At 38.4% G+C, this 18,531-nt stretch overlaps 1 protein-coding gene across 2 annotated transcripts; it reads right to left on the bottom strand.

Annotated features, from left to right (window-relative positions):
* Window positions 1-207: 207 nt before the first annotated feature.
* UFSP2 (UFM1 specific peptidase 2) lies at window positions 208-18,500 on the bottom strand. 2 transcript variants are annotated; one of them, XM_053584407.1, is made up of 12 exons: window positions 18,434-18,500; window positions 13,752-13,830; window positions 12,994-13,177; window positions 12,846-12,912; window positions 10,749-10,906; window positions 9,693-9,885; window positions 8,211-8,357; window positions 5,136-5,300; window positions 4,805-4,929; window positions 2,556-2,632; window positions 1,728-1,852; window positions 208-361 (listed from the first exon to the last, which is right to left on the bottom strand). In XM_053584407.1, exons 2-12 carry the CDS (start codon window positions 13,813-13,815, stop codon window positions 275-277), a joined length of 1,392 nt encoding a protein of 463 aa, XP_053440382.1. In that variant the 5' UTR covers window positions 13,816-13,830; window positions 18,434-18,500; the 3' UTR covers window positions 208-274. The 2 variants fall into 2 exon arrangements, with proteins under 2 accessions (XP_053440382.1, XP_053440393.1); XM_053584418.1 differs by lacking the exons at window positions 13,752-13,830; window positions 18,434-18,500 and having other exon boundaries at window positions 13,019-13,157.
* Window positions 18,501-18,531: the final 31 nt, after the last annotated feature.

Genomic DNA, 18,531 nt, shown 5'->3' with positions numbered 1-18,531 from the left:
CCTTCTAAGAAGGAGGAAAATGTTCTTCCAACTGAAGATAACATTTAAGAATACATGTGTTTACATGCCTGTAATGTTTTGGTTGTATATGCTTTATCTTCTAAATTATTAAAAGAATGTCTAAAGAATAAATTTTCTTGTGCAGTGTTTACAGCTTTGGGGGGACAAAACAGTTTAAACCATCGAACTATACCCAGGATAAAATATAAAATTAAACTTATTCTTTATTAAATTTATAATACCACTTTACTGCAGCCTTTGACTCCAGGACACTTTAAATAATATTTGGTCGCTGAGGAAGGCATAAATTATAGTAAGCATCTTTGTTCCAAAAGTCTGGGCCCTTCCATCCACACCAGCCCTGGAGACAGGAGAAGGGAAAGGAAAACTTTTTACAAAGTTACAAGACTGCGTGATGGAAATTACAACGAGGGCTCTGTCAGCACTTTCCAAGTTAATAATGTTTTACAATACTTTCTCCTAAAGATTTACTACTGAGTTTTCATATGTAAGGATTAAGCTGCCTATAAATTAACTTAAATTTAGCATAAGAAAAAACAAATACACTTAAATATGTCTCAACTTGTTAGTGAAGCCTCCATAATGTCAAAGAGTTAGTTAATTTTTGGTTAATTCTAAAATTATGCAAATATATATTCTACTTTTCTATTTTAAGACATTGATACCTCAATACATTTATTTATACAAAGCAGTAAAATCTTTAAAGCAGCGGTTCTCAACGTGGGTGGCAACCCCTTTGGGAGTCGAAAGATCCTTTCACAAGGGTCATGTAAGACCATCCTGCATATCAGATATTTACATTATGATTCATAACAGTAGCAAAATTACAGTTATGAAGTTGCAATGAAAATAAGTTTATGGTTGGGGGTCATCACAACCTGAGGAACTGTATTAAAGGGTCACAGCATTAGGAAGGTTGAGAACCACTGCTTTATTTACTTATTTTATTCATTTTTGAGACAAGAGTCTCAAGCTATTGCCCTGGGTTGAGTGCCGTAGCATCATAGCTCACAGCAACCTCAAACTCTTGGGTTTAAGCGATTCTCTTGCCTCAGTCTCCCAAGTAGCTGGGACTACAGGTGCCTGCCACAATGCCCGGCTATTTTTTGGTTGTAGTTGTCGTTGTTTGGCAGGCCCAGGCTGGATTCGAACCCACCAGCTCCAGTGTATGTGGCTGGTGCCCTAGCTGCTGAGCTCTAGGGGCCGAGCCAGAACCACTGCTTTGCAGGAGTCCTCAAACTATGGCCCGCGGGCCACATGAGGTGGTGTGATTATATTTGTTCCTGTTTTGTTTTTTTTTACTTCAAATAAGATATGTGCAGTGTGCATAGGAATTTGTTCATGGTTTTTTTTTTTTTTTTTGAACTATAGTCCGGCCCTCCACTGGTATGAGGGACAGTGAACTGGTCCCCTGTTTAAAAAGTTTGAGGACCCCTGCAAAGGATAGTATCTATGAACTTTGTGTTCTATTATTAAGTTTAATAACTGAGTTAAAAAAAAAACTAACCTAAATTTTGTCTTTTGCAAATTAACTTTGTTCCCTCTTGTCCTCACATATGGATAGGCTCTCAGTCACGGCAGCCGTAGCATTCTGACCCTAAGAATCACTGCCCTCAGCTACTTTCTCTCTGTTAACAGGCAGTTTGATAACCTCCACTTCTGGGTTCTCTGCCTTGGGTCAAAATTTGTGCTAAGTAGATACTTACCTTTTCTAAAATAACCTGTAGATCTTCGGCTCCTGTGTAATGTGGATCTAGAATTAGAAATTTTATCTGCCCTGTTATCTCATTCCATGCAACACCAAGTATTGTGTGGGCCAAAACTCCTCCCCCTGTAGAAGAAATATGAAATACAAAAGAGGACATAAACTAATCTCAACTGCTAAAGTTTATAGTCTTCTGCCACATCCACGGAATTACTTGAACTGAACCCCACAGAGGGTCCAAACTCCTCCCAGCAGCGCAGCAATCACTGCTGTGGTACCCCTCTGAGCAGATGGTCAGCTGCCACTGCTCTGAGTGACACAGCCCATCCACTCATGATGTTTTTTCTGATACTCTGTTGACATCACAGTAGTCTGAGCTTACCTCTATCATCACAGGATAAGTTTTCTTCTTGGAAGTATACATCTTTACATCAGTTAATCTAATCTTATTTTAAACACACAAAGTCCAGAGAGATTAAGTAATTTGCACAGTGTCACACAGCCAGCCAAGTTAGTAACAGTACTATGACTTACGATTCTCAGTTTGGAGATCGTCTCCTCTTTTTAAAACTGCTCTTAGCTTTTAAATGTTTTGAACACAGTTATCATTTCTCTTTTTAGCCTTTATTTCTGTTTATTAGAAACTTTTTTGTTCAAGCCAATTTGGAATTTTTTTAAATATCCAGAGATTAATATGTGCAGTGCAAAAGTTAATTTTAAAATGTTTAAGATGAATGATTCTAATGCAACATTAAATATTTATATTAGTGATAAGTTTTACATACTCTCCACCCTACCAAAAGTGCCCAAGATGTCCAAAACACCTCACCGATCATAACTGGCGTTCCTTCGCTTTGGAAATGATTAGCCAGTTCCCGTCCTTGAGAGGCCATTTCTGAACCTTGGCTAGAAAGAAATCATTGTCCATCAGATGAACTACTTTCAACACTAAAGTCAAATCATGAGCTTGGGAGCCAATGTTTTCTACCCTTTTCCTTCTTGGTTTGTTATTTAAAAAAAAAAAAAACATATATATTTTAAATTGCACATGAACTTTATGGGCACCGTGTGTGTGTGTGTGTGTGTGTGTGTGTGTGTGTTTGTGTGTAAACAAAATTAAGTGGTAGGAAGCTGACTTACCGATTTTAAGCAACATAAATTTCTCTTCTTCTGATGGCTAAAAAATAAAGCAACATAAACTCTGCAAATATTTAAGGCTACTAATACACTAGGAAAGAAGCTTAAAGACTTTGATTTTCTGCTCTGGCACTGCATAAAGAAGGTCCCAGATTTATTTTTTTTTTGAGACTGAGTTTCACCATGTTGCCCTGGGTAGAGTCCTGTGGTGTCACAGCTCACAGCAACCTCAAATTCTTGGGCTTAAGTGATTCTCTTGCCTCAGCCTAGCAAGTAGCTGGGACTACAGGCGCCCACCACAATGCCCGGCTATTTTTTGGTAGTAGTTGTCGTTGTTTGGCAGGCCCGGACTGGTGTATGTGGCTGGTGCCCAAGCTACTGAGCTATGTAGGCACCGAGCCAAGGTCCCAGATTTTTTACATAAGACTGAAACAGGTCACCTTGATGCTCAGGAGGCTCTTATGGGTGGACTTAATTATCAGAAGAATGACTTTGAAGTCCTGGGTTATTCTTCCTCCTGAACTCGTGAGGCTGTGTTTCCTCATCTTTAAATTGGGACCAATTCCTAACATGTTTATGTGCTACAGAGATTCTAGGACTAAAATACATGTCTGTTTAGCCAGTGTGAAAAATGCAAAGTGTTTTCAAGTGCAGCATTTTATCTTTTAAGGGATATTTGAATGTATATGCAATTTGTATTTAAGAGAAAGAAAGAGGGACTAATAAAAGGAAGTATTTTTTTTGGGGGGGGGGTGCCAGGTAGTCCTATACTTTAGCTCTTGCTTAATGAGGGATGTATAAATAATGTTTTCATGTACCAAAATTTTCATTTTTTAAAAGTGCTTCACTACTTAATTAGTCATTTGTTAGCACAGATTTCTACAGCCTCTCAGTACTTGGACAATAACAATAATGTTACTATAATTATGGATAGAAAAGTTATATTAAAACATAAGCTCTTACAATCAGCAGTAAACTAGTTAAGGTCATAAAAAAAGGTATTGGTTAATTTATATTTCTCATATAGTATTTTTCCATATTTTCTTATAGCCGTTTTAACATTAAAAAAATAGTAAACTATTTTAAATTGCACATGAACTTTATGGCCACTCTGTATACTGGAAGAGATAAAATGAGTACATCATTTGGACATATTATTGATCTATTAATATCCTAAAGAAAAAGAATAGGAGGTAAACCAAAAGATCAATTAGAGATCAACATTTGATTTTCTTCTCTGAAGACTTTTCAAAGACTTGAGCCTAGAAAACTAGGTTTTCTATCATTTCACTTATAGTTAACATATATCTATGTTTTCCTCATCTAGTCTAAAACTAGGCCTAGACAAGGCAAGTGTATTATATCACAAAGTTTATTCATAAACTCAAACGCCAGACGGCACCTGTGGCTCAGTGAATAGGGCACCGGCCCAATATACTGAGGGTGGCTGGTTCAAACCCAGCCCCAGCCAAACTGCAACAAAAAAATAACCCAGCGTTGTGGCGGGGCACCTGTAGTCCCAGCTACTCAGGAGGCTGAGGCAAGAGAATCGCCTAAGCCCAAGAGCTGGAAGGTGCTGTGAGCTGTAACACCATGGCACTCTACTGAGGGCAATAAAGTGAGACTGTCTCAAAAAAAAAAACAACAAAAAAAAAAACTCAGAAACCTTCTGAAAACTAACCAAAAAAAATTTAGGGTACTCCAATTTGTACAAATAATCAACACACTGAAATGGGCATAAATGTATTTATGATCTATGTACAAAAGACTTCATAAAAAAGAAAAAAATAAATAAACGACATTTATAAAGTAATGAGGTAAAGAGGAGGAAGAGAAAGCAGTGAAAATAAATGAGAGGAAAAGCTACCTTTGTTGATTGTTTTAATAAAAATGACAGTGTCACTTTGAAATGATTTATCTAATTTCTTAAAGTGTCCTTACCTGACAAACAGTATTTTTGAAGTTATACCAATCAATTGGTTTAGTACCAGCTGAACCTCAATGGATCCGATCCATTGCCGTGATCCCACAAATGCTGCTGGTTTGTCACCGGCATCAACTAGTGCCTTTATGTATTTAAAAAAAAAAAAAATCCATAAACAAGACAACTATTAACAATTACACTTGGGGCATTTTCCCTGATTACCAACACAAGAACACTTTTTCTCTTCAAAACAGAAATAAGTCTGCGCCATGAGGTAATAATTATTAATGCCATGTTAAGGGCTAACGAAATGTAGTTGATTATAACTAAAAATGGCATGTCCCATACCTGCTGAATTTCTCTGTGTGTTGGAATGGAGCGCTCTGTGTACCCCTGGTGTGTGAACCAAGAGCAGATAGTCTGGAGAGACCGGTAAGCACAGCCCCAGCCGTTGTCATCTACCTGCTCCTGCATGTAGTGATGGTAGCTGTATGTGCCCTGGACCACATATACCTTTATGAGGAAAAGAAATAGAGTGACACATTCACTTTAAGATAGAAAGACATGTGCTATGTATACCTGAGTCATGTTTACTGTTCTTTTTTTATTTTTGAGGCAGAGCCTCAAGCTGTCTCCCTGGGTAGAGTGCCATGGCGTCACAGCTCATAGCAACCTCCAGCTCTTGGGCTTAGGCGATTCTCTTGCCTCAGCCTCCCAAGTAGCTGGGACTACAGGTGCCTGCCACAACGCCCGGCTATTTTTTGGTTGCAGCTGTCATTGTTGTTTGGTGGGCCTGGGCTGGATTCGAACCCACCAGCTCAGGTGTGTATGGCTGGCACCTTGGCCACTTGAGCCACAGGCGCCGAGCCCATGTTTACTGTTCTCAGAGTTAGGCTGTTACTTTAGTTCCTAGTGAAAATGCCTTCATAGAACTAGGGTTTCATGTTAGACCCTCCTGGGTTTTTATTCAGGGTCTGAAGTCCTTACTAAGGAGCCCAGTAACACCTGCCTTCTGGCTTCCTCTCCTATGCCATCTCCTACACGGTTCCCTAATACTTACTTTTACTTCAGCTTGAACATACCAGGGGAAATTTCACCTCAAAGTCTATGGTTCTCTTGGCCTAGGGAACTCTTTCCCCAAATAATTTTTTTTTTCTTTTTTTGAGACAGAGTCTCATTCTGTCGCCCTGAGTAGAATGCCCAGGCATCAGAGTTCACAGCCACCTCAAACTCCTAGGCTCAAGCAATCCTCCTGCCTCAGCCTCCAGAGTAGCTGGGCCTATAGGTGCCCACCACCACACCCAGCTAATTTTCCTATTTTTAGTAGAGTCAGGTCTTGCTCTTGCTCTTGCTCAGGCTGGTCTCGAACTCCTGAGCTCAGGTGATCCACCTGCCTTGGCCTCCTAGAGTGCGTGGGTTATAGGCATGATCCACTATGCCCAGCCTCTCCTGAAGTAATTGTATGATTGTACTCTTACTCACTCTGGTCTCTGTTCAGATGTCAGAGATCTTGTCTGACCATCTGGCCTATGAATGGTACACCCACTCTCTTACCATCCAACACTTTGCCTTAGCTATTATCTGTCCTGCTTTATTTTTTTATTTTTCAAAGCTCTTATCTCTACTTGACATATAACTTACCATTTAAAAAATAATCTGCCTATCTACACTAATTTGAGGGTTCAGTGAGGGCATACATTGTGTCTTATTCATTTCTGAGCCTGAGCTTCTTCAAGAGGCCCAGCATATAGTGGATATAAATGCTAATGAGTAAATAATGACTGAATGAAGGACTAAAGGAAGGAAGGCACAAACAGATGAAGGATCCATACGATGGAACATAGGAAGAATGTTTCTGCAATTTTGTAAACCTACCATTGATTACAGCCCAGGTATGTTACTTAGTGACTCTAAAATAAGGACCAATAGCATATAAATTCTTACTTGTAGTACAATGCTAAGAATGCAAATGCCTTTTCATATGAACTAGTATTACTTTTTAAAACTTAGGTGAGAGGAATTATGGGTAAAGATAGAACCCTCCCCCACCAATTAGAGAATATATATATGTTCTGTTCAAGCACAGATAGAAAATACATAACTCAACCATTGTGATAGGCTAAAAAAAATGGTCTCCAAGATACTGACCATCTAATCCCTGAAAACAGAACTTACGAATGCTACCTTCTATGGCAAACAAAAAAGAAAAGGTATTCATAGATGTAATTATAAATTAAGGATCTTAAGATAGGGTGATTATCCTGGCCTAGTCAGGTGGGCCCTACATACAATTATATGTATTCTTTTTGTTCAAGTCACCATCTGCAAGCAATCTCTATTTTTTTCTTTTCTTTCTTTTTTTTTTTTTGAGACAGAGTCTCATATTATTGCCCTGAGGATAAAGAGCCCTGGTATTATAGCTCACAGCAACCTCCAACTCCTGGGCTCAACAGATCCTCCTGCCTCAGCCTCCCTTGTAGCTGGGACCCTAACTCCCCTAAGGTAGATACTGTATCATATAATCATTTTTCATTCTTAGGTTTTCCTTACAAAGCTCCTGAAGATACCAAATAAATGCCATAAAAAGACAGCCCATCACGTTTTTCTCTCAGGAATCTGGATTAGAAAGTGCAGAGTCAATCAGGCAGTAAGGAGTGGTGGATGAAGTTGAAATGAATCCTACACTGAGCAGCTGCTTGAAAGAATAGGAGAAAGTTATACACAGTTATACACAGGCTGAAACAATGTGGCTACAGAAGGTATGAGGCTAAGAGACAGAGTAAAGGTAAGGAACAGGCCAGTTAGGATTGAAAGCGTACACACAGAAAGCAACAGAAAATGCCATCAAGGAATCCATGTGGGCCTTGAGAGAGACTGAGACGGCTCCCAGCTCTAGGCCTGCTTAGTTTCTCAGAGGCCCAGCTGTACTAGGCTATATTCCTATTCCTGGATGCCTGTGATATCCTTTTTTACTGCCCTGCATGTACCTTACAGTAACACTTTCTCCAGCCCCTTCAGTCTACTAGTCTTACTTTCTGTGCAGCATAAGGATCTATCCCGTGCAACCAGGTATATTGTACATAGAAAATAAAGTCTAGTACCTTCTGAGACTTATCCTACAGCGTGGTTTGGGTAGACTTTGCCCTTAGCATGATTTCTCAGATTCCAGAATAAAAAAAATGGGACAAGTCTTTAAGGATATCAGAGAATGGAATTTTAGTAACAGAAATGTGGTATTTACTATTGGTTCATAACCTTTTCAGACCACTGTTAATTACAGCTGTATCTTAAAAGAGATGGGTGATAAACTGTTTTAAGGATGAGCTACATTAGGAATCAATGCTTACATGCTGTATTGGGTACGAACACAAAACAACTACTGATATTAATGATTGATTGACTCCCACAGTCAGTTAAACTCACCATACCAGTCTCCATGTTTGGTGGATTAAGATAAATATGTGGATTTCTTATGTAACCATCTTTGTATGGCTCATCTGGAAAGTGATAGGCATTAGACCTTTTGAAGTAAGGTCTGTCATGAGGGAGATTGAAGAGATCATGTAATTCCTAGATGAAATCAGAATCAACAGAAAAAGGTAAAAAAGCTGATTTAGATTTGTCATAAATAAATAGACTAAAGAAGTTATAAAACATAGAAAATGACCATATGTTGGTTATAAAAGTTTTCAAACACCCTTATGATTTAATTCAGTAAGGTCAAAGAGGGTGAAAGTTAAACTAAAACCAAGAAAGATTTATTTTTGTTTATTTATGTATATGGATAGAAACTGGAAAAGAACGTAGAAAAATGAAAATAATTTGTTAGAGTAAGAGAGGTGGGATAATTATAAATTTATTATTTATTATAATATAGTCTATTAAAATACACCCAGGCTAAAAACTGGTTTTGAAACAGTCTTATAAATTAGTAAATTATAATTAACAATGATATAATTATATCACAGTCTGTTGAAAAATCTTGTTTAAAGTGCTTTACAAATACATTTTAAGTGATAGTCACTAAAATTACAGAATAGAAGTCGGTGGTATAAAACCAACCAATGAAAATAAAAATACACACACACATATTTAAAATGCAAAATATTCCCAATCATATAAAAACATGTAATAGTTACTTTTAAAAGTTTGACATTTTCTTTGTCATATCTCCGAAGTATTGTAGTGGTTTGAATAGATCAGCTCCTGTAGCTGTTGCCTCAGCAAACCAATTCATCTTGTATTTACAGAAAGGTATGGAGAATTAGAGTTACTGTATCTCTTCTCAGGAATAGAGATCAGAAGACACACCAGGGTATAATTTCATGGGTGCCAAGAAAGGCAAAATATCAAAAATATGTAAAAATAAATAAATAAATAAAACCAGTTTGCCAATAAATCTTACTTTTTTGAACACTGGCCATGTTTTCCCTAAACTTCCTCAAATGAAACCCAAATAACCCTACTTACGGTAGAGTATGACCATAAATCCTAATCAGATTTAGTATAAATCCTAACTCCTTCCCAAACTATAATCTTGTCTCTCACAAATATGGAAGTATGGAGGGAAAATAAATTTGTTAACACTCATTGCCTACTCCAGGCAGGCAAGCACCTTTCTATATTTCAATATGGAAAAATATAAACATTTCATAGAATACATGAACCACCTTGAACATCTGAAATTAAAATGCCACATATGGGTTTAGGGCAACATTTTTTCATTAATACTTAAAAAAAGAAGTTTCCTGAGAACAGAAATTAAATAATACATAAAACCATCACATAATAGTCTATGTCCACATTTTAAAATTAAATCACAATATAATTTCCACTTATCAGAATAAATACAAAATGAATGATAGTCATTATCTTATTTTCTAAGAATAAAGGAACTGATGTTACCTTTCTATAGGCCTGAAGCTGACCATCTGGAATTCCTGATGGATATGAAATTGTTACAAGATTTTTTTTTCCTGGTAATAAAAAGTGCAGTGGTTCAGGGACCACGATAGATGTTCCTTTCACATATTTCAAAATGCATTTTTCCATATCACTTAGTTGACTATGAATTGCGTCAACTAGGAGTTTACGAACTCTGTAGGGGAAATATACAAGTATATTAACACAAGTTATAGTGGCTATGATAAATTAAAGTTTAGAGCTAATATAGCCCTACTGTGGCAAAAACCTTGATTGGACTAGATTTGTTAAAGTCTAAATTATGTAATATAAAAAAGATCTATATGGCTCGGCGCCCATAGCTCAGTGAGTAGGGCACCAGCCATATACACAAAGGCTGGCAGGTTCGAGCCCAGCCTCGGTCTGCTAAACAACAATGACAACTGCAACCACGGCACTGTACCAGGGGCAACATAATGAGACTCTGTCTCCAAAACAAAACTATGTATTTGTTTTGTGTTGATGAAGGGAAATACTCAAGGTTTTAGTATGCCACTCTACTTCCTCCTAATATCCATTTAATTACTAGATGACTCTTACATTAATAATAAACAAGGAGTAAGTCACAGTAAAAACATCCAGCACATGGCTTGGTGCCTATAGCTCAGTGGTTAGGGTGCCCTTCACATGCACTGGGGCTGGTGGGTTTGAACCCAGCCTGGATCTGCTAAATAAACAACAACAACAACAACAACAGCAACAAAAATACCTGGGCATTGTGGTATGTGCCTATAGTCCCAGCTACTTGGGAGGTTGAGGCAAGAGAATCGCTTAAGCCCAAGAGTTTGAGGTTGCTGTGAGTTATGACGCCACAGCACTCCACAGAGGGCAATAAAGTGAGACTGTGTCTCAATAAAAAACAAACAAAAAAACCCAACCAGCACTCTGGATATGCCTATATGATATCTTAAAATGGGCTCTGATAATTCTGAGGAAGGGTCCTCATATTTTAAGGTTTTGTTTTTCTTTTTAAGAGATAGGATCTTGAAAGATACTCACTTTCCCCATGTTTCTTCTGGAGCCACAGATACAACTACATCAACTGGTAAGGTCATATTAACGTAGTGGTGTCCTCCATTTTCCCTTTCAATGATGGGGGTTACAGCTGCCAGAGAGGTTGACATTTCCAGCATAAGATCTATATTTACTATTTGATGCTATAGAGATAAACAGAAATTGTCAACTTGTAGCATTTAATACACTAAATATATAGGGTATAAATAAAAAGCTTTTTTAAGGACAATATATAAAGCTACATTATAGTAAATGGTTCAACAGCACAAATATTATTTTAAAAAGAAATTCCCTTCTGCTTCAAAATAATCTAGAAGACAAAATCTTACTGGTCATTTGTTGATAACTGTTAATGCTAGGCAAAGCATTAACAGTTGATTAATTATAATTGAATTCCCTGGGATTCATTAACTAGTCTTTCTACTTCCAACTAGATTTAAAATAAAAAAAATCAAACCAACAACATAAAATACAGCAGGAACTTTTAAACATGTAAGTAACTATATGCCAATATTAAATTCTACTTTTTAAACTATAAACAAATATTAAACACTATTCTTTGATTTTTACAGTAGTATGGAAGAACATTTCTGAAACTACTATCTGTGTACTGAATAAATTTAATGGAATTGTGAGGATACTGGGATACAGGCTTCTCACTGAGAAAGGTTAGGGACTCTGAGGTTCAAGTGGAATTGAAGTATCAATATGATTTATATAGATAAAAATGAAAATGTTACATGTGTGTATGTATAGTATGTATGTATATAAATATGTGCTCTGTAGAGAAATAATGGACTCTTGATCTGGAACAAGGAAGGACATGTCACACCTGGAACGTCTGATGGAATAAAGTAGGAAGTGCTCAGAATTACAGTATCAGATGGGCACTGGGGCCAGCTTAAAGAAGGTTTTGTTGGCCAAATCTTGGGAAGATGTAAGCATCAAAATAACTAATGATAGTTACAGCTTATAACCCATTTAATAAAATAAGAATCCATGTTTCTATGCAGATAATAAATAGAGGAAAGGAAAGTTCTTTCTCATAGTACAGTTTCATCTAATCAATGTAGAAGGAAATGACAGACTGACAGATTAATATTAGATTTTGGCAAAAATTATCAAAGGATGTTAAAGTGGTGAGTAAAGAATCTAATGAGGAATAGGATTTATACATAGTCTCAAAGTAACTTCCCATGAGATACTAATATATAAGGGAAAACTAGTACCTTTACAATGGAACAAACTGGTGGCTACTATCTCAAGTGATTAAAATTAACATCACTAATATTAGGAACAGAATGATAGCATATATTTCTTTAATATGATGTGGTGAGCAGGACACAACTTCACTTCTGTGGTATTCATGCCACTAATGCATGACCTGGATTAAATGTTTATAAGGAAGCATAAAACAAACCTAAATTGAGGAGCATTCTACAAAATACCTAATGTGCAGTCCTAAAATGTCAAGCTCCAATTACTGGGGATCTTTAAATCATTATCCTCAGCACAACTTTTTTGGTGCATTCCACATCTGTAAATTTAACAGCTCATCTGTACGTCTAACTGGGGTCTTAAACCTGGCTCACGCTGACCTCCTGTCTTCCCCCACTTCCATCTTCACCCAAGTAAGAAACTGGTCATGCCATGTCCAGTAAGTTTCCGAGTCAAATCCATTGTGTTGTTTAAGTATCTCTTATATTCATTCCCTCTTCTCTATCTTCATAGTTAGTGGTTCAGTTAGGCCTCTCCTAAATCAGCCACTGCCCATCTCTCCAACCTGAAGTCCACCCATTCTTCACCCACCATCTTAGAAACATCACATTCATATTAAATTCATGTAACGTCTGCCTTGAAGAAGTATCTCCATTTTCTATCTCCAACTTCTGGTAACATTTGTGGCACATGGCAGGTAGGTACTCAATGACATTTGTTCAAAAATCAACCAGAAGCAAGATTGATGTGAAGAAAAACAAATCATCTATCACTTATGTTACATATTATCTCTAAGATCTCACTCAGCTTCAAATTCAAGGCTTTACAGTTTTTATTAATAAAGAAGGCAGGTGATTTGCTTACCATGTCCGATAACTTTTTGTCTTTCTTTCTCATGAATTTTCGTTTTATATCTTCTTCCTGCTCAAATCTAAATTTTTAATACACAAAGCCATTTGTAAGATGGAACAATGTTTTGAAAACCTTCTTAGAAATCTGCAAACATACTCACTGAATAAAGCGCAATATGGTCTTACAAGCAGAGCTATCAGTCAGCTCTCCGGGTATGGTGTTTACATCACTGTTGGGCCATACATACAGTGAACTGTGGCAAATTCTGAACACAAGCGCATTTGAAGAAAGCTCAGTAGACAGATCACACAACATATGTTTTAGTGCCTTCTTGATAAAAAATTCTAAATTAAAAGAAAATAAACGGAAGTTAAGAAAAACTTCAACTTTTCAACATGAATGGTTCCAAATATAGACAAAAGTAGATTATAGTAAAAATGCCTCTCAAATATCTATTCCCCATATTCAATAATTATAATTTTTTCTACCTTTCTTATCTTTTAAAAAATTGAAATAAAATTCATAGGCCATAAAATTAATTCTTATGAAGTATACAAATCAGGGGCATTTAATATATTTACAAGGTTTTACAATTATCACTAATTCCAGAAAGTTTTCATCAACCCCCAAAGAAACCCTGTACCTATTAGCAGTTACTCCTCATTCCCTGTACTTTTCTAATTGAAAAAATTTTAATTTCCCTTCTACATTTTCTTCTGATTTGCTCAGAATGCCCCATAGGTTGGTGGAGGTGTTAGAACACAATATCTAAGTTTGAACCCACTTAATCCACATACTAACTATATAATCTTACACAGTTGATTTATCTTCTCAGTTTCATTTGCAAAATGGAGAGAATCTTAGTGTAATTCAACAAAAATTTTATAATAAAAAGGGAAAATGTTTTGGAAGACCTACCATTAGCAGTAGCTAGCTGAAAAGCCAGATCAAGGCCTCCTCTTATTCTGAAGAGTATATCCATAGTTTTTGTGGTCACCTAGAACAAATAAAGCCAAAATTCCTTTGTAAAACTAAAGAAACACTTCCTTACATAAACTAGAAACCAACTTAGTTTAAGGTAAAGCATTTATTACTTCATGAGTAAATTCCTTGTTTCATGGAGAAAAACAGAACAGAACAACCCCTAAATTCTTAATCCATTCTCAGCCTTTGTTCTACACTGAAATCACCTGAGGAGCTTAAAATACTAAATACCTGGGCTATACCCCAGAGATTCTGATTAATTGGTTTGAGGTGGACCTATGCACACATGTATTTAAAATTCCCTTCTGTCCCCAGGCCAGTGATTATAATATAAAAAGGCTGAGACCGACTGCTTTAAGATAAAAAACAATGACAAACATCAGTGGTAAAGGACTAGTTTAAGAAGGGGACAAAAGCACTAACCCCACACCTGGTGGTCAAAACAATAGAGGAAATTAATATATCACTGAGGGTGGGAGTACAAACTGGCAGAACTCCTCATTGTATGTGGCAATAAGAATCAAAGCCTTTTATTCATATCCTTGGTCTACTGATTCTGAATTAGAAATTTAGTCTAAAAAAATCTGCAAAACATACAAAGATTCAGGTATAAAAATGTTAAGTCTGTCAACAGATTGGTTAAATAATTATGAATATCATATAGCCATATAAAAATCACATTTGAGATTAAAATTAAATGGAATAGGCCAATACTTGCAACTTTTTTTTTTTTTCTTTGTTTTTTTTTTGTTTTTTTGTTATTTTGTAGAGACAGGGTCTCACTTTTATGGCCCTCGGTAGAGTGCCGTGGCCTCACACGGCTCACAGCAACCTCCAACTCCTGGGCTTAAGCGATTCTCTTGTCTCAGCCTCCCGAGTAGCTGGGACTACAGGCGCCCGCCACAACGCCCGGCTATTTTTTGGTTGCAGTTTGGCCGGGGCCGGGTTTGAACCCGTCACCCTCGGTATATGGGGCTGGCGCCTTACCGACTGAGCCACAGGCGCCGCCCCGCAACTTTTGTTTTGTTTTTTTGAGATAAAGTCTCACTTTATCACCCTGGGTAGTAGAGTACCATGGCGTCACAGCTCACAGCCACCTCAAATTCTTGGGCTTAAGCGATTCTCTTGTCTCAGCCTCCCAAGTAGCTGGAACTACAGGCGCCTGCTACAACGCCCGGCTGGTTTTTTTTTTGTTGTTGTTGTTGCAGTTCTCTGTTTAGCACAGGGGTCCTCAAACTACAGCACGCGGGCCACATGTGGCGGTGTGATTCTATTTGTTCCCATTTTGTTTTTTTTACTTCAAAATAAGATATGTGCAGTGTGCACAGGAATTTGTTCATAGTTTTTTTTTTTAACTATAGTCTGGCCCTCCAACAGTCTGACAGTGAACTGGCCCCCTGTTTAAAAAGTTTGAGGACCCCTGGTTTAGCAGGCCTGGGCCAGATTCAAACCCTCAGTGTATGTGGCCGATGCCCTAACCACTGACCTACAGGCACTCAGCCAATGCTTGCAACTTATAAAGGGGAAAAAGCATTTCCAAAATGGAATTGATCAGCAGTTTTTAACTTGAGTTCATATGCTGAGTTTCAGATAGTTGATGACATATGACAAATGACATTATCATTTCTGAGTGCACGTGGGTGTGCATGTGTGGGGGAATGCTGAAGGGGAGTGGAGAGATTTCTTTTGGAAAAAGATTTCAAAAGTTTTATCAGATTCTCAATATATGTCCCAAACAGCCTGAAGAACCACTAAGATAGTAAGAATCCTATTTTGAAATAAACAAGTTAAATACTAACATCTACTGAGCTCTTAAAATGTAAAAGAGTTCTAATGTAAAATGTACTAATCCCCAGAACACTATGAAATACCATTACAATTTTTCTCATTTTAAAAAATTCTTTTTTGGTGGGGGGGACAGTGTCTCACTATGTTGCCCTCGGTAGAGTGCTGTGGCATCACACGTCATAGCAACCTCAAACTCTTGGGCTTAAGCTATTCTCTTGCCTCTGCCTCCCAAGTAGCTGGAACTACAGGCGCCTGCCAGAATGCCTAGCTATTTTTTTGTTATTGTTGTTGTTATTTAGCAGGCCCTGGCTGGGCTTGAACCCACCAGCCCCAGTGCATGTGGCCAGCACCCAAATCACTAAGCTACAAGCACCAAGCCTTTAACAAATTATCACATTTCTTTAAGAGTGTTTCCTTTTATTTATTCTATAAAGAGTAACCCTGTTGTAAGATCTTACCTTTAACCCCAATTCTACTTCTCAGAATTTATTCTATGGAAACAAGAAAGTCCAGGACAAATTTAGCTTCAATGTCTATTTATTCTATTATTGTTCATCATGGGAACCAAAAAGTAAGAAACCACTTGAATAGCTATCATAAAGAAGTCTGTTAAATAAAGAACAAAACATTATGTGCTCATTGAACAAAAAATATTTAAAGATATTGAAGATAAGACCGGGCATAGTGGCTCATAGCCTCTAATCCCAGCAAACTGGGAGGCCAAGGTGGGTGAATTGGCTGAGCTCAGGAGTTTGAGACCAGCCTCAGCAAGAGCCAGACCTTGTCTTTGTGGTGGGTGCCTGTAGTTCCACCTACTCCAGAGGCTGAGGCAAGAGAATCCCTTGAGCAAATAGTTTGAGGTTGCTGTAAGCTATGACACCTGGCTCTCTACCCAGGGCAATAAAGTGAGACTCTTGTCTCAAAACAAACAACAAAAAAAAGATTGAAGATAAAAGTTAAAAAGACAGGAAAGTGTGAATTTTACCTCAGCTACTTACTGTATGATTTTGCACAATCTAACTAATCCCCCAGTTCTGTTTCCCTTCTGTAAAACTGTAAAAATAAACAACTTTCCAGAGTTGTGAAGATTCCATTAGAGACCATATGTGAAAGCACTAGAGTCTCCCTACCTTTCTGAATTGAGATCTTTTCTGAAGACATACTATTTAAACTGATACCTGAAGGGTAGGTACCAGTATTAACAATTCCAAGGAAAGATGGCAGCTAGAGGTGGAAGAGCCAATTCAAGGAAGGTGCACAGGCTTGCTTAAAAGACCACTTAGGAGGCTGCCCCAGATAGTTAGGTCAGGGGGTGGCAAGAATAAGGATCGTTAAGAATGGATAGACAAAAAACCCACATTTAGAAGGACAATCCATAGGACTTGATAACAGATTGAATGTCAGTAGTAGAGAAGAGGTCAAAAATAATCTGTAGGTTTTTGGCAGGCACAACAGGGTCTATAGTGTGCCAAGCGCAGAGACGGGGGTTTGGGGAGGAAGTTGGGTGAGGAGAGGTGGAAATGAGGAGTAGGTTTTGAAATTGCCAAGTTTGAAATACATATGAGCTATCCAAACAGAGGCACAGTCAGCAGATTTGAGGGTCTGGAGCTCAAAAAAAAAAGAAGAAGAAGAAGAAGAAAAAGCGTAAGCTGGAGATAACGAACTTGGAAGAAAGCATAGGGCGAAGTTTACCTTAAGAATGCCAACACCAATTGCTAAGTCATGGAAAATGCCCAAGTGCCCATCGATCCACGAATGGATTAATAAATTGTGGTATATGTACACCATGGAATATTATGCAGCCTTAAAGAAAGATGGAGACTCTACCTCTTTCATGTTTACAAGGATGGAGCTGGAACATATTCTTCTTAGTAAAGTATCTCAAGAATGGAAGGAAAAGTATCCAATGTACTCAGCCCTACTATGAAACTAATTTATGGCTTTCATACAAAAGCTGTAACCCAGTTGTAACGTAAGAATATGGGGAAGGAGAGGGAGGGGAGGGAGGGGGGAGGATGGGTGGAGGGAGGGTGATTGGTGGGATTACACCTGCGGTGCATCTTACAAGGGGATATGTGAAACTTAGTAAATGTAGAATATAAATGTTTTAACACAATAGCTAAGAAAATGCCAGGAAGGCTATGTTAACCAGTGTGATGAAAATGTGTCAAACATTCTATAAAACCAGTGTACGGTGCCCCATGATCACATTAATGTACACAGCTATGATTTAATAAATAAATAAATAAAAAGTTGATTATAAAAAAAAAAAAAAAAGAATGCCAACACCTAGGACAGAGTGGAGAACCTTGCAGAGCAATGAATGACATAGGAGGGAAACTAGGTGAGTGCGATGTCGCGGAAGCGCAGGAAACAGAACACTGGGAAAAAGTTAAGCCCATCTCTCCCATATTTTTTTTTTTTTAAGAGACAGGGTCTCATTTTATTGCCCTCAGTAGAGCGCTGCGCTGTGCCGTCACAGCTCACAGCAACCTCCAACTCCTGGGCTTAGGCGATTCTTTTGCCTCAGCCTCGCGTCTCCCAGGTTAAAACCTTCTGCAAAGGCTTCAAAAACGCCGAACGACCCCACAGAATGCATTCACGCGAAGAGGAGAGGGGAGCGCGCGTCCGGACGCAGCCGAGGTCGGGGCTTGGCGCTGGGGTCAGTTTCCCTCCCGCCCCGGTGGGGAGAGGCTCCCAGACCGCGGAGCTCGCATTGCCGCCCGGGCAGGATCGGCTCCCCTCAGGGATTTTGGAGCCGCACTTGTGGCGGCTACCGGAGTCCGAGGGGAAACACCGGGGTCACTGATCAGTAAGGGTGTACTTACCACGTCCGCGACGTGGCGGTGACAGAGGCACTGACGTAGTGCACGGGTTCAGGGGGGCCGGCCCGGAAGTGGCGCCATCATCATCCGTGGGCGGGGCC

The sequence above is a fragment of the Nycticebus coucang genome, chromosome 1 (genome assembly GCF_027406575.1).
Source record: "Nycticebus coucang isolate mNycCou1 chromosome 1, mNycCou1.pri, whole genome shotgun sequence".
NCBI lineage: Eukaryota > Metazoa > Chordata > Mammalia > Primates > Lorisidae > Nycticebus > Nycticebus coucang.
This window is presented reverse-complemented; position numbering and strand designations above follow the sequence as displayed.

Excerpts from the sequence above, each read along its gene's own strand:
- UFSP2 (XM_053584407.1), bottom strand. The coding sequence starts at position 13,815 with ATGGATATACTCTTCAGAATAAGAGGAGGCCTTGATCTGGCTTTTCAG. Across the intron at positions 2,633-4,804 it reads TCAAAAATACTGTTTGTCAG|CCAAGGTTCAGAAATGGCCT; the intron begins GTAAGGACACTT and ends ATTTCTTTCTAG. Across the intron at positions 1,853-2,555 it reads AGGAACGCCAGTTATGATCG|GGGGAGGAGTTTTGGCCCAC; the intron begins GTGAGGTGTTTT and ends TTTCTTCTACAG.